The sequence below is a fragment of the Capricornis sumatraensis genome, chromosome 9 (genome assembly GCF_032405125.1).
Source record: "Capricornis sumatraensis isolate serow.1 chromosome 9, serow.2, whole genome shotgun sequence".
NCBI lineage: Eukaryota > Metazoa > Chordata > Mammalia > Artiodactyla > Bovidae > Capricornis > Capricornis sumatraensis.
In genome coordinates this window covers 12,740,450-12,754,750 of record NC_091077.1, presented here as the reverse complement: position 1 = coordinate 12,754,750, position 14,301 = coordinate 12,740,450, and the positions used below count along the sequence as shown (strand labels likewise).

Sequence of the window (14,301 nt, the reverse complement as noted above, 5' to 3'; positions counted from 1 at the left end):
TAGAGAGGCATGTGTTGGTTAGGGCATTTGGTGAGCGAGGGAAGCAGATGAGGATGCTGAAGACACAAGCTGGAATCTTACCAAACCTTCTACCTGCATTCAGCAGAGACCTCTGGGAGGAGGACCGGGACTAGGGTGAGGAGACCGAGGCACTTGCTGAGACACAAATTCAGGGAGTGTCAGACCCCCCAGTAATTGAGATAAACAGCATTTTACCCCAATGTCTAGTATTTTCTGCAATTTTTAAAAAAGATTTTTTTTTTGTTTGATGTGGACCATTTTTAAAGCCTTTATTCAATTTGTTACAATATTGCTTATGTTTTATGTTCTTTAAGTTTCTGGCCTTGAGATATGTGAAATTTTAGCTCCCCAAGCAGAGACTGAACCCGCACCCCTTGCATTGAAAGGCAAAGGCTTAACAACTTGAACCAGCAGGGAAGTCTGAACTGCCAGGGAAGTCCCGTTCCTACAATATTTTAGAAAGTCAAAAGAAATGCCCCAAAGCCCATGATGAACAAAATATCAAGCATTTAAATTCTGGGGATTTCTCTGGTGGTCCAGTGGTTAAGATTCCACACTTCCAATTCAGGGGGTGTGGGTTTGACCCCTGATTGGGGAACTAAGATCCCACATGCCGTGTGCAGCATGGCCAAAAAAAAAACACACCCTAAAAAAAATTAAATTTTGGGCTTCAGTTTTAATTTTGGCATGAGTTAGTCTCACCCATATCACCCTAGCTCTAACCCTGTCTGGGATGGATTGGTCCTGACTTGGAGAATGTTGCGTCCACAGCCCCGTCCTGGAGATTTAAGGGGATGTGACCACCTGTGTACCTACGTGCAGCCTTTCTGCAAATCAGAAACAGTGCTTGTTCTGGGAGCATGAAGGCCCATACACTCAAGGGTTAGGCAAGCCGAGAGATGGCTGGATTTCTACCCTCCGAAGCCCAATCACACGTGGGGGCTGCCGCTGTAGTGCATTTTGTATCTTGCATTGTCCCCACTTCCAGAAGCCAGGAAAGAACCTCTCCTTCCCCAAGACCTTTCTCAGCACCGGACTCTCAGACCCTTCTCTCGCCTGCGCCCGGGCCCCCCGCCCCTCCGAGCTCCTCCTGTGGGGCTCTCTGCCTGGCCCACTTACTGTGGCCAGCCTTCTCCTGTGGACACGGTGAAGAGAGTCAGCAGCGCCCACAGCACGTTGTCATAATGGAACTCATACTTCTTCCACTCTCGATCCCTCGCCTTCACCTCATTCTTCTCATAGAGGAGGTACTTGCCGCTGCCACGGAAAATGGGGACCGTTGGTAAGTGGAGGGGTTTCTCCAGTGGCTCAGTGGTAAAGAATCTGCCTACCAGTGCAGGAGACCTCAGTTCCTCTCCTGGGTCAGGAAGATCCCCTGGAGGAGGGCAAGGCAACCCACTCCAGTGTTCTTGCCTGGGAAATCCCATGGACGGAGGAGCCTGGCGGGCTATAGTCCATGGGGTTGCAAAAGAGTCGGAGATGACTTAGTGACTGGACGACAACAACAAGCAAACAGACGGAAACCCATCTTTGGCTCCAGAGAGAGAGAGGAGGAGGAGGAGGAGGAGGAGGAGGAGGAGGAGGAGGAGGAGGAGGAGGAGGAGGTGGAGGAGGTGGAGGAGGAGGAGGAGGAGGTGGAGGAGGAGGAGGAGGAGGAGGAGGAGGAGGAGGTGGAGGAGGAGGTGGAGGAGGAGGAGGTGGAGGAGGAGGAGGAGGAGGTGGAGGAGGAGGAGGTGGAGGAGGAGGAGGAGGAGGAGGAGGAGGAGGAGGTGGAGGAGGAGGTGGAGGAGGAGGAGGTGGAGGAGGAGGAGGAGGAGGCGGAAGAGGACGAGGAGGAGGAGGAGGAGGAGGAGAAGGTGGAGGAGGAGGAGGAGGAGGAGGTGGAGGTGGAGGAGGAGGAGGAGGAGGAGGTGGAGGAGGTGGAGGAGGAGGAGGTGGAGGAGGAGGAGGAGGAGGTGGAAGAGGATGAGGAGGAGGAGGAGGAGGAGGAGGTGGAGGAGGAGGATGTGGAGGAGGAGGAGGTGGAGGAGGAGGAGGTGGAGGAGGAGGATGTGGAGGAGGAGGAGGAGGAGGTGGAGGAGGAGGAGGTGGAGGAGGAGGATGTGGAGGAGGAGGAGGAGGAGGAGGAGGAGGTGGAGGAGGAGGATGTGGAGGAGGAGGAGGAGGTGGAGGAGGAGGAGGTGGAGGACGAGGAGGTGGAGGAGGAGGTGGAGGACGTGGAGGAGGAGGAGGAGGACGAGGAGGACGAGGAGGAGGTGGAGCAGGAGGAGGAGGTGGAGGACGAGGAGGAGGGGAACACCAGCCCACACTGCCTGTCACAGCCTGCAAAGCAGCAACACCCCGTTTCTCCCTGGAGCGTGTGTGCATCCACTGGGAGACAAATCCGTGAGTGCCACAGCCTGAGTCCAGGGGGAGAGGACTCAGATACTCACATCCTTTTCTAACTTGAACACTTCTACTCCCAGTGGTGGGAGCGTCGGGCGCGCGGGGTGGTTAAGAGCAAGGAAGGAGAAAGGCACATTTTGGGGTTCATCAGACCAAGGCAGGCAGCTGCTGCTCCTTCTCAGGGTAGGATACAAAGGTTAGCCCCAGACTCTTAGCCTGATGCCTGGGATCTTTCCAATTTCAGCCAACAAAAAAGCAACGGGGAGTCCTTTGCCACATAGTAAAATGGGCATCCCTGGTGGCTCAGTGGTAGAGAATCTGCCTGAAAAGCAGGAACTGGGAGATGTGGGTTCAATCCCTGGGTCAGGAAGATCCCTTGGAGGAAGGCATGGCAACCCACTCCTGTATTTTTGCCTGGGGAATCCCATGGACAGAGGAGCCCGCTGGGCTACAGTTCATAGCGTCACAGAGTTGGACATGACTTAGCATGCATGCGTGCATGACCCTTTATACTGATGACAAAAGCAACACTGACTGAGCATTTGGTTAGTGAGAGGCTCAGCACTTTCCTGGACTGAGTCTAGAAAATCCCATCAGGAAGATGACCCAAAGATGGGGGGATTTCAGGTCCACAACCTCTGAGCTACAATTCCCAAATCCAGAAAGCTCTGAAAACCTAACATTTTTTCCCTAATGGCAGTTGGCAAATTCCAGCCTGCAGATCAAATCTAGACTTGTCTCTGGCTTGCCTGTAAGCTAAGCAGTGGTTGTTTACATTTTAAAATGTCTTTTAGTCGCTAAGTTTCTAAAATGTCGTTTTTAGTTGCCGACTCTTTTGTGACCCCATGGACTGTAGCCCGCCAGGCTCCTCTATCCACGGGATTCTCCAGGCAAGAATACTGGAGTGGGGCAGTCATTCCCTTCTCCAGGGGATATTCCTGACTCAGGGATCGAACCCGTGTGTCCTGCACTGCAGGTGGATTCTTTATCTGAGCCACCAAGGAAGCCTGAATGGTTGAGACCAAATCAAAGGAATTCATTCATGAGATAAAAATGAAAAGAAAGTCAGTTTCCAGAAAGAAAGTTTGATTGGCACACAGCCATTCTGATTCCTTTACTTACTGTCTGCAGCTGCTTTTGAGTTTCATTAGTTGTCACGGAAAGCGTATGCAAAGTCAAAGGTAGCTACTATCTGGCCCTTGGCAAAATCTGCCCATTTCTGATCTAATGCACCCGACCCAACTGGACGTGAGGCTTTGTACTTGTTATTTATCCCATTTGGTGCAAACAGTTGCATGTTTCCCAGCAGAAGTACTGCATTTGATCACAAGGCTGTTTTAATCAACTGAAGGTGTGAGGTGCTATGTGGGACATGCACCTAGCAATTTTTCTAAAAATCTCAACACATTTTGAATTTATCCACCTGTAAAGGTCTCCTACAAGGAACTAGATGGGTATTGCTGTCCCCTACTTGACAAAGGTGGCGACTCATAAGTTGAGCAACCAGCTTACAGCTCACGCTGAAGCTATGGGGCAGGGACTCATATTCTACAGCTGATGTTCTACTTGCAGATCCAAGCTGGTTGTAACCGGGCAGCCCTCAATGCCCAAGCCCTCAGTTTCCAGGTCCAAGATGAAACGGAACAGGACCCTACAGTCCTCCCCCTCCTACCGTACCCTCAGCCTGCCTTTTGTAATTTCAGCCACAGAATAAGTGTAATCAGAGGAGTGAGAAAATGCAGAAGCAAAGGAAAACAGTCAGAGAAGACCACATTAATAATAGTTTAGTCATTAAGCAGAATCAAGGGCCTTTAGCTCCTTCTCAAGGGCTATGGATAATATCCTGAGCCATATCCTGTGAGCTGTCTTGTAGATACTGAAATCCCCCCCAGGTGGAAGGCGTTAACTACATGATAACCAGACTGTAGCCATGAGACATAAGCTGCTGCGTGGTTCTGAGAATGGGCCTCAAGGAAATGCGAACAAACTGACCCTGGAACTGAAGGTTAACTGTACTTAAAACAATTAAGATGATGCTGACCAATTAAGTGACCAGTTTGAAGATGACCATCACAGCTGGCGGTGCTGTTCCTACATGTAGCTCCCTCCTTCCATCTGTAAAAGTTCTCACCCACTGACTGTCAGCAGAGAAGGGGTAGTTGGCCTTTGGACAGGGCTCACCACCCCCCCGCCGTTGCTGGCATCCAAAAGAAAGCAAACTTTCCTAAACCAACTTTGCATTTTTATTGGCTTTTGGGGCAGCCAGATCCCCACTTGTGGTTACAGAGAGACTGGTGCCTCTAATCGCCTCCCATCCACCAGCCCCAATGGGGACGCCTAGAAGAGTCAAGACTCACCGGCAATCTTTCTCAAACTCCTTGGACTCATCCGTGCAGTGGAAAAACTTGCCCTTGAAGAGCTGCACAGCCACCACGGCGAAGATGAACATGAACAGCATGTAGACGATGAGGATGTTGAAGACGTTCTTGAGAGAGTTCACCACGCAGTCAAACACGGCCTGGTGGGTCGGGCGGGAGAGTCGGCTTGAGGAGGCTGGGAGCTGGCCCAGCCTCCACCTCCAGCAGCTCGTAATATCAAAGTACATGATTCCCATTTTACAGAGAAGGACGTGAGCCACGGCCACGCAGTTCTGAGAAGTAAGGATGGGGGCTGCATCTAGTTCTGAGTTTTTATGCATCCCAACCTCCCAATTCTAACCCCTGGGGAACGGGGGCCACTTCTCCGAGCTTCTCCAAGGTAAGCTCATGACTCTTCAGGGCAAAGGCAGAGGTCGTCGGTGGAGAGGTCATTTCCTGTTCATTCTGTGTGTCCCTGCCTCTGGGTCACTCTTTCCCAGCTTCTGGAGTTGTGCGATCGCCTCCTTTTTTTGCCCACCGATCACTAGGGGACGCTCTGGATTTGCGAGTTGACTTCACGTGCGCAGGAAATTCTGCCTTCAGTAAGATGCAATCTTTCCATCATCCTGCCAACCCCCACCCTCCACCCCCCCGCCCCATTCTGCTATGAATCACAGCGGGTCCTAACTACAAGTAAGCATCAAGGGTCATCGAACCTACTGGAATCGCATGTTAGCTTTTACTGGCTTTCCCCAGGGGGACAGAGTGCATAGCTTTCATGGGGGTTTCAAAGGGGGCTGTGACCCAGAAAATCGGGAAGAGTCACTGAACTGACTGACTACTGCTGGATTCCATGTATTTCAATGCAGGCCGGTTCTCAAGTCCGGAAGGTAGCCACATTTCCTCTTTGAATAATTCATCAACAAAAAGGGGGCGTCGAATCATTATTTCCCAGACTATGGGAGCCCACCACCAGTGATATCAGACAATACTTTTAGGTCCTTATAGGAGCTACAAACCAAGTAACACTGATCGCACGGTAGCAAAGTTATTCTGTCTCTAATTCTTTCAATCCTTTTGAGTGAAGGAGAAAGTCCTCCTTAGCTGTTGCTGTGTTAATAACATTTATACTTCTCCTTTTTATGCTTACTTTTTTTTTTTTTTTTTGGTTTGTTTTATTTTTGGCCCACCAAAACAGGACACGCAGGATCTTAGTTCTCCAACCAGGGATGGAACCTTGTGTCCCCTATGTTGGGAGTGTGGAGTCGTTACCACTGGACCACCAGGGAAGTCCCTATACTTTTCATTTTTTAAGCAAGAAAGAACAAGCATCCATACTCAAAATCTTTATCAGGCAACTCTTCTGGGCTAGATTTTGAGAATAGTTATCTCATTTTTTAAAAAACAGATATTTAATGTTACCTTCTATGAACAGTGGATTCTGGTTTTCCCAACTTGAGAAACTTGACAACCATGTCCTTTTAAAATAAATCCACTTAAGTAAAAAAATATAGTGACTTGACTTAAACATTCAGAAAGATAATACAGGTGCAACATAAATTGAAACGGGGTGTTTGAATGACTAAGCTTCATATCTTTTCATTTTTCCTTTTTTAAAATTTGCAATGACAAGTGTTTGGGAAATGCTGCTTCAGGTGGTTTTGAAACAGGAGATATTGGAGCCTAGAATAGGCAAGTGAAAAGTTTAAGGTTATGTGGGTTTCCTGCTTCCCAGATTCGGGTTATGCCCTGTTTTATCCACATGATGCCTTCATGGGAATTAGGAAAAGGGACCTCAACTTTGCATGAGACATTTCACCTAATGGAAAATTACCATAATATACAGATTTTGTTCCATTAATTCACTTTACTGCCATCTACTGGAAAGTTGTAGTAATAAGTAAATCCAACATAAAAAGTAGCAGCATCCCTTTGAACGCGGTGTCCTTGAGCAGTGTGCAAACTGCTCAACTGTACCTGGCAACCATGGTAGATCTCCCATATACCCCGATCTCACCTTGAGCTTTGGCAACCGCTTGATGGTTTTAAGAGGTCGTAGCACCCGGAGGACTCGGAGGGATTTAATCGTGTTGATGTCCTTTCCTTTGCTATTGCCACTGTGGAGGGATGTTAGGATGGGGACAAGGGAAGAGAGGGAGCCAAGGTCAGGCTGGGTGGTGGGTGGCCTGCAGCCACACGTGAGCCCAGCCTCCCAGGCTTAGGAATCTGGGGTAAACCTGGCATAACCTTGCCTTGCTGAAGAGCAGTCAGTTCCCTTGCTACATCTGGACTCAAGGGTTAGTGAGCAGATGGCCTTCTGCGGTTCTTGGGGTTGTTGAGGGCCCTCCACTGCTGGGCTGGGCCTGAGCAACTGCATTGGGGGGGCCCTCAGATCCAGCCTGAAGGAGATAGCCCTTACCCTAACCTTGTACGGTCTCCTCGGAGCTGGTCTTAGTGAGCTTTTAGAAAACGGATGCCCCCCCCCCCCCGCCCGCCCCACACATTTCCAACAGGATCCATAAAGTTCTTAAAGTGGCATTTAAACAAGAACTCTCCTCCTCCACCCCTCCCCCAATATTCCCTGAACCTATGGAGTGAAAAAGAACCAGAACATCAGATGCTGATGTTGAATCTCTGCCTCATTCTTTCAGGGTCTCTTAGCTCATCTTTGTCAGATTGCTGCATAAAAGTCCAGCCCAGGGTCTCCTGGGCATGAGTGCTAGCATTGTAGATGCCATGAGACCCTTAGCCAACCATAATTCACCCCCCCCCCCACAATGAGGAGGGCACTGCGTGTGGCCACCAAAGGCTTGTGAGGAATGGAACTCACCACCCACCCAGCTGCCCAAGCCGGAAACCCAATAGTCATGTTCATCCTCGTCCCCAACAGGTCGCCCTCCTACACATGGCCACCATCCTAGGTCAGACCCCCATGATCCACCTCCCAGCTCCCCCCAACTCTACGTCTCTCTCTTCTTCCACCTTTCCTGCCCACAGCGGCCCAAACTATCACGCCACTCTCCTGCCCCAAACGCCTCTGGAGCACCTGGATTCCTAGCAGTGCCGTCTCTTAACTTGGCATTCAAGGCTCTTCAAAATCTAGTCCAACTTACCTTCCCCTTTGCATCCCCATTGATCATGACACACCCCAAACCCCAGCTACATGCCCTGGCCACTGCTCCATTCACAGAACTATGCAGCCCTCAAAGCCCAACGTAGATGTCCGGTCATGCGACAGTCTCTGCTGACTGCCTCTGGGTTCTGCCAAACCCCAGTGCTTATTCAGAACCGCTTTTGTTTCTCTCATTGGCTTTGGCTTTAGACAGTGTGTGTGTGTTTGTGTGTGTGTGTGTATGCCCAGTTGCTCGGTCGTGTTCAACTCTTTGTGACCCCATGGACTGTAGCCCGCTGGGCTCCTCTGTCCATGGGATTTTCCAGACAAGACTACTGGAGTGGGCTTGCCATTTCTCTCTCCAGGGGATCTTCCCAACCCAGGGATGGAATCTGCATCTCCCGCATTGGCAGGCAGATTTTTTTCCCCCACTAAGCCACCTGGGAAGCCCTGGCTTTAGCCAGAAAATTCCTCCAAGGCAGAACTGTGGTTTATCCTTCTACGTGTTCATTTTCCCTTTAATCTTGGTTCTTGTCTCTGCCCCCAGCACATGCCTGGTGTGTAGTTTCAGGACACATGTAAATGGATCCAGATTGGAGATCTTTGGGGACTAGTGAACAAACACCTGCCTACAGTCACCTTTTGGGTCATGAATAGAGCTGCCTCAGAGACATCCTCCATGCTGTGCCTGTCTATCCAGGTGCAAAATCATTTTTAATGACTTTTTTTTAAAGGGTTCCTTTCTCTCACTTTTCAGAGAAAAAGAGAATTGGACTTTAACCTGTCAGGCACAGCCATGCTCCAGGATTCAGCAGTCTGAGCACGCTTTTTTTCTTTATCTAAACTGAAGTCATCTTTATGAACTCAAAGCTGTGTCCCCAAAGTACGAGACACATCAGGAGAGTCGCTGAGATGCTTTTAGGCAGAACCCAGACACAAGTAACAGGATCGCACAGGGAAACAGCTATGTCTTCTTCAAGTTATCTTCCAGGCTTTCTGCTTTGGTCAGAGAGGAAATCTCTGGTAAGTGTTCATATGTGTCCAATGCCTCCCTGGTGGTGGTGGTGTAGGCGCTAAGACATGTCCGACTCGTTGCAACCCCATGGACTGTAGCCAGCCAGGCTTCTCTGTCCATGGGATTTTCCAGGCAAGAATACTGCAGTGGGTTGCCATTTCCTACTCCAGGAGACCTTCCTGGCTCAGGGATCAAACCTGAGTCTCCTGCATTGGCACACGGATTCTTTATCTCTGAGCCACCAGGGATTCCCTTAATGTTTTCTTAGCACTCCCTAATCTCCGTTTTAACAAAGAACCTAGCTTGAATGCAGCAGCTTGCAATGCAACTGTTTCACTTCTGTTGAATTCACTTATACAGTTGCCATTCTATCTGAGGTCAATGATACTGGTTGTATGGGGATGACATAAGGTCTTCTAGCAAACTGCAATGAAGCTCAGACTCTAATGTTGGTGGAGAAAAAGTCAAGCAAGTGAACATCTAGGTTGTATGCAGAACTGGCTAACAATTTTTTTTTCTTTTCTTAAAATTTATTTCTAATTGGAGGATAACTGCTTTACGATGTTGTGTTGGTTTCTGCCGTACATCAGCATCGAATTTGGTTAAAATCTTGATGTACCACACTGCTGACATTTGGGAACACACCTCCTGGGGCACATCTACTCATCTAAAAAGGACTCTGTGGCCATTGTGGGGATATCTCTCTCCCAGGAGGCACATCTCCCTTGGGAGAGGCTGAAATAATCCTCTTTGTTGAGACACCAAGGAGAGTGTTCCCGGCAGTTTGGTTCCTGAGCATGCAGGAAAGGCTTGATCAAGGTATTCTCACAGAAAACAACCAGATTTTCGAATCATTTTGTTGAGACTGTAGATGTTCCTGGAGGAGGGGAGTTATTCCTCTTAAAGCGCAAGCCCTCATTGTTTGGAATGTCCACGCTTCTCCCACCTGGGAAGTTAGACATTCATTCCCCTGATAACCACCCATCCGGCTTGTCTCCCCTACTGAAGTCAGATCATGGGGAGAGCGCCCTCCATGCCCGTTACATTCTCTGCCAAGAACTGGGCTAAACGGTGGGTCATGGTGACAGGCAGTGGCCAAGACCCCTGCAGGCTCAGGCTCCCTGGGGAGTAGGCTGAGGGGCTCTGGTCACTGCAAGCGACAGGACGGCAGCAATGACACGAAGCTACGGAAACAAGCCCAGAACCAACACGGCTGCGTCAGGGCATAGAGAACAAGACAGAACAAGAGAGAGAGAGGCACTTTACCGTGTGCTGCTCCTGGTGAGGTGGCGTCGGAGGGAGAGACAGGTCGTAAGCGGCCTCAGAAGAAAGAACACAGAACACGCACACACACGCACGCGCACCCGAGCGCGCCCTTGCCCGGCCCGGGCACCAGGAGGCGCCGCCTCGGGCCCGCGGCTCCGGATGGTGTCCATCCTTCCATCTGGAAGACCTCCGTTCCGACCCCTGCCCTTGGCAGGCTCCCAGCACTGCCAAACAGCACCGAGGAAGCCAAATTTTCAAGTCGCAGGACAGCCAAAGTTATCAACTACCGAAGGCGAATTTGCCACTGAAGGTCACTGCCAGGAGCTGGAGAAAAAACCCTTTTCTCCAGGGTTTCTGGGACGGGAAGACTTTAGAATATCTTTTTTTCCCTGCCCCGGCCACTCTGTGCTGCATGTGGGATCTTAGTTCCCCAATCAGGGACCGAACCAGCAACTCTAGTTGCATTGGAAGCACGGAGTCTCAACCATTGGACGGCCAAGGAAGTCCTTTAAAATGTCTTGAAGGGGATGAGCTTTGGAGTTGGGGAGACCTGGGTTTGAATCCCAGCACTGCCTTTAATTTATTGTGTGTTTGTTTTTGAACTAATTTTCTAATAGATTTCAGCTGGGATGAATGGGCGCTTGATGAGTGTTGGAATAAAGCAAACAGATAAACAGGAAGTACCTATTCATAAAGCAGGAGGAAAGAATCCAGCTGCTTTGAGTTGCCCTTAATTATCGCCCTCGTCTGTGAAACAGCCCTTGGGGATGCTGAGGTTTGATACACATTTATGGCCCTGACTTTACTCCCTAAGTTATGAAGAAGAGAGAAGGCCGCTAGGAGTTCCAATTTGGGATGAAATTAAGGGGCGACTCTCAAGAGTCTTTTGGGAAAATGTGGGCCTGGGGAAACCTCTCTGCATCTGGCAGTGGCCCCTTGCACAACTCGTCTTTGGACTCAAGGCTCAGTCTTATTACGACCCTCCATCCATGACTGGAGATCAAGGTGTACGAAACTTGATGCCGTTATTCACAGAACAGTGCAACTGCCAGACAGATACTCTTCAGAATTTCCCACCTGCCCCACCCTCTTCTGAAATTGGTGATATTTCTGAAAATATGATGGTTTAATGTCTACAGATATTCCCACTGGAGCCTTCCTCCTCCTGCTGCTTTATCATGAAACCTCAGCAGTGCTCAAAGCTCAGTGTATCTAGGAATTAGCGCGTAGACAGAAAGGTATAGACTCTCCTTTTTGGATTATTGAGGAAGGTTTTCTCAAATTTATTTTTTAACTTTTAAAATCATTAATCCATGGCTTGTGGGGTTACAGTTCCCATGCCCCCTGCAGTGGAAGCTTGGAATCTTAACCACTGGACTATCAGGGAAGTCCCTGGAGAAATGTTTCAACAACAGTGAGTTCTGCTCAATCTGATGGATGACATAAGGTGTAATATGGGAGTCTTCTGAATGTCACTGTGTCTGCTTGTGGGAGGGTGGTACCATTACACCCATTTTCCAGATGAGGCAGCTGAGACTTAGAGAGGGAAAGTGATTTATCCAGAGTCACACAGCCAGCAAGAGACAGACTGAGCTTCAAACCCAGGTTTGTGTATCTTGCACTGTAATCTTCTATTTCTTTCCATTTCATTATACACACACAAAAGAATGCCTTCAAAGGTAGGGCCTGTTTTGAGGAGGATAATTTAAAAAAAAAAATGGCTTCCTCCTTCGGCTTCCTTGCAGTTGCACTCCTGAGCATGCAGGAGTGGCTTGACCCAGGTGCTCGGCCAGCCGTGCTGGCCTGCTTTGCGGGAGGAGTGGCAGCTCCAGATGGACTCTTGGCAGCGAGGCAGGACAACGAGCCCCCAGCTGCTGAGAAGTGGCAGTTGGCCACCCCGATGCATGGGCACAGAGCGTGATGTCATGTGTGGTGACTCATGAAATGGTGTGTTAATGGTGGTCGCATGGACACGGCACACAGTCAGTGGATGGAGCAGGACATACACACACACACACGCACACACACACGGATATTTGGGGGGGGTGCAGGAGGGGTAGAAACCAACATGAGAGCTTCGACACATCCTTCGGAAGACCACAGGGATCATCTTCCCATATCCCAGACGGGGCCACAATCACAGCACTGCAGAATCCTTGCCTCCACCCCAACAGGCCAGAACAGCAAGATTCCTTTCAACAAAGAAGGGAATAGTCTCACAGCCTCTTCCCCTGGACTTCTAGGCCTTGCTGGAGACTCAAGGAACCCAGCCAGGCCAGGCTGTCAGGTCTCATCCTCCTGATTCGTGAAAGCGTCCACATTCAGGGCTGAGAGTTGGGCGGCAACCTTGAATCTGACAGTTGAACTCAACCTTAGTGATCCTGCCTGCGTGCTTAGTTGCTCAGTCATGTCCAACTCTTTGCGAACCCACAGACTGTAGCCTGCCAGGCTCCTCAGTCCGTGGGATTCTCCAGGCAAGAATGCTGGAGTGGGTTGCCAGCTCCTCCTCCAGGGCATTTTCCCAACCCAGGGGTTGAACCTGTGTCTCCTGAGGCTCCTGCACTGCAGGCGGATTCTCAACCACTGGGCCATTAAGCCCTTAGTGATCTTGCTCGGCTCATTTCCCCCCACAATCTCTCTGGGCTTCAGTTTCCTCATGTACAAAAAAGGGAATAATAAGAGAAATTCTTGCATGGGGCCGTAAAGATTAAGTAAATGGAGGCTGTTACGATCATTATTATCCAGTCAAGTGTCTCAAATTTATGGGGAAACCGAGGCACAGAGAGGTTCAGGGACTTGGACATTGAGAGAAACCAAACAGGCTTGCAGGAACCTTTTTTAAAAACAATCAGGTTTATTTCATACTTGCTGGGGACCGCAGCTTTGTCTATGAGGAAACAGGGACACAGGACAAAAAATGTGAATTAAAGGAACAGAAAGAAAGGAAGCAAAGGACTCTGGGACTGGGCACTCAAGTGGAGGCTCTCAGAGCATCCCTTACTCCTGCCAATATGACATCTACCAGGTAACAAGGAAAGGCCTTGTAGGGCAAGAGACCTTCTCAGGTAAGAGAGGCCAGGAACCTGAAGCCAAAGGGAGGACTCTGAAACTTTTCTGGGGAAAAGAATAGCAGCTTGACGGCTCCTTCTCTGGTGGAATGGCCTCAGGCATGCAGGAGTTGCTAGGTCAAGGCACTCCACCAGCTGTGCCTGGCCTGTAGCCCTGCCCTGGAGGGGGAGTGGCAGGACCAGATGGATTCTTGGCAGTGAGGTGGGGAGGGTGTGGCAGGGGTGGGGTCTCAGAGCCTACCTATTCCATCCCTGTGACCATCACATAAAGGTGCTCCCTGGGTTGTCAGCCCTTTTAAAACCCCAAGAACGTCCCTAACACTCGTCAGGATCCCACTGGCAAAACTACACATCCCAGTTCCTGCAAGACATGTAAGTTCACTGAGACTCATAGGGATGACCTGAAATCCCTTTCCAGACCCTTTCCTCAAACAGGAATTTAAAAGACAATTTGAAACAGGGATTTTCAAGGGCATGGACTGGCTGGCTTTATGCCTGTAGCAACTTCATAAAACCAGTTTCAAAGGTTGACTCTGCAAACATGCTGCCAGATTTCTGTGAGCTGTAGGCTCATTTTGAATGCCCTTGTATAACTTTATATTTAAAGCGAAAACTCAAAAAATTAAAAACACAAAATCAGCTCCCTGCGGCAGATTCTTTTGCAAACACAAAGAATCCTTTTGCTGATTGATTCTGGGTGGAAAAATAATTTTGTTTTTTGCAGATTAGGTTTGCTTCAAATTGAGTCTAATTGTAGCTTCAGGGAAACTAGGCCCATTATGGCAAAAGTTTTATGACTGAGTGGCTTGTTTCCCAAACTGCGAGGTCAAATGGGGGATGGAGGTGGGACAGGGCAGTGGTGGGGGCCCCCCTCTTTGACAGTGAAACTTGTTGGCTCCCACAGAGGTCTGGAAGGAAAGTTCCAAGGATGAATTGATGCGTAGCAGACACTACCTCTCCTGTACTACACCTAGGGGTGTAAGACAGAGGGCGAAACCCACTACCCAGGCCAGGCCACAGCGGGCAAAGTAGGGGGGCTGTGTGTGGAGATGGACGTGGTCTCTTCCTGAGCCCTGG

General features: G+C 49.7%; 1 protein-coding gene across 3 annotated transcripts in view; it reads right to left on the bottom strand.

Annotated features, from left to right (window-relative positions):
- CACNA1A (calcium voltage-gated channel subunit alpha1 A) overlaps positions 1-14,301 on the bottom strand; it is a 248,549-nt gene that overhangs the window by 46,355 nt on the left and 187,893 nt on the right. For all 3 annotated transcript variants that reach the window (XM_068980960.1, XM_068980958.1, XM_068980959.1), the window contains exons 25-27: positions 6,781-6,880; positions 4,764-4,924; positions 1,141-1,278 (exon numbers count right to left, since the gene is read on the bottom strand). In XM_068980960.1, the coding sequence (XP_068837061.1) occupies positions 1,141-1,278; positions 4,764-4,924; positions 6,781-6,880 (399 nt within the window). The remainder of the gene's footprint in view (positions 1-1,140; positions 1,279-4,763; positions 4,925-6,780; positions 6,881-14,301) is intronic.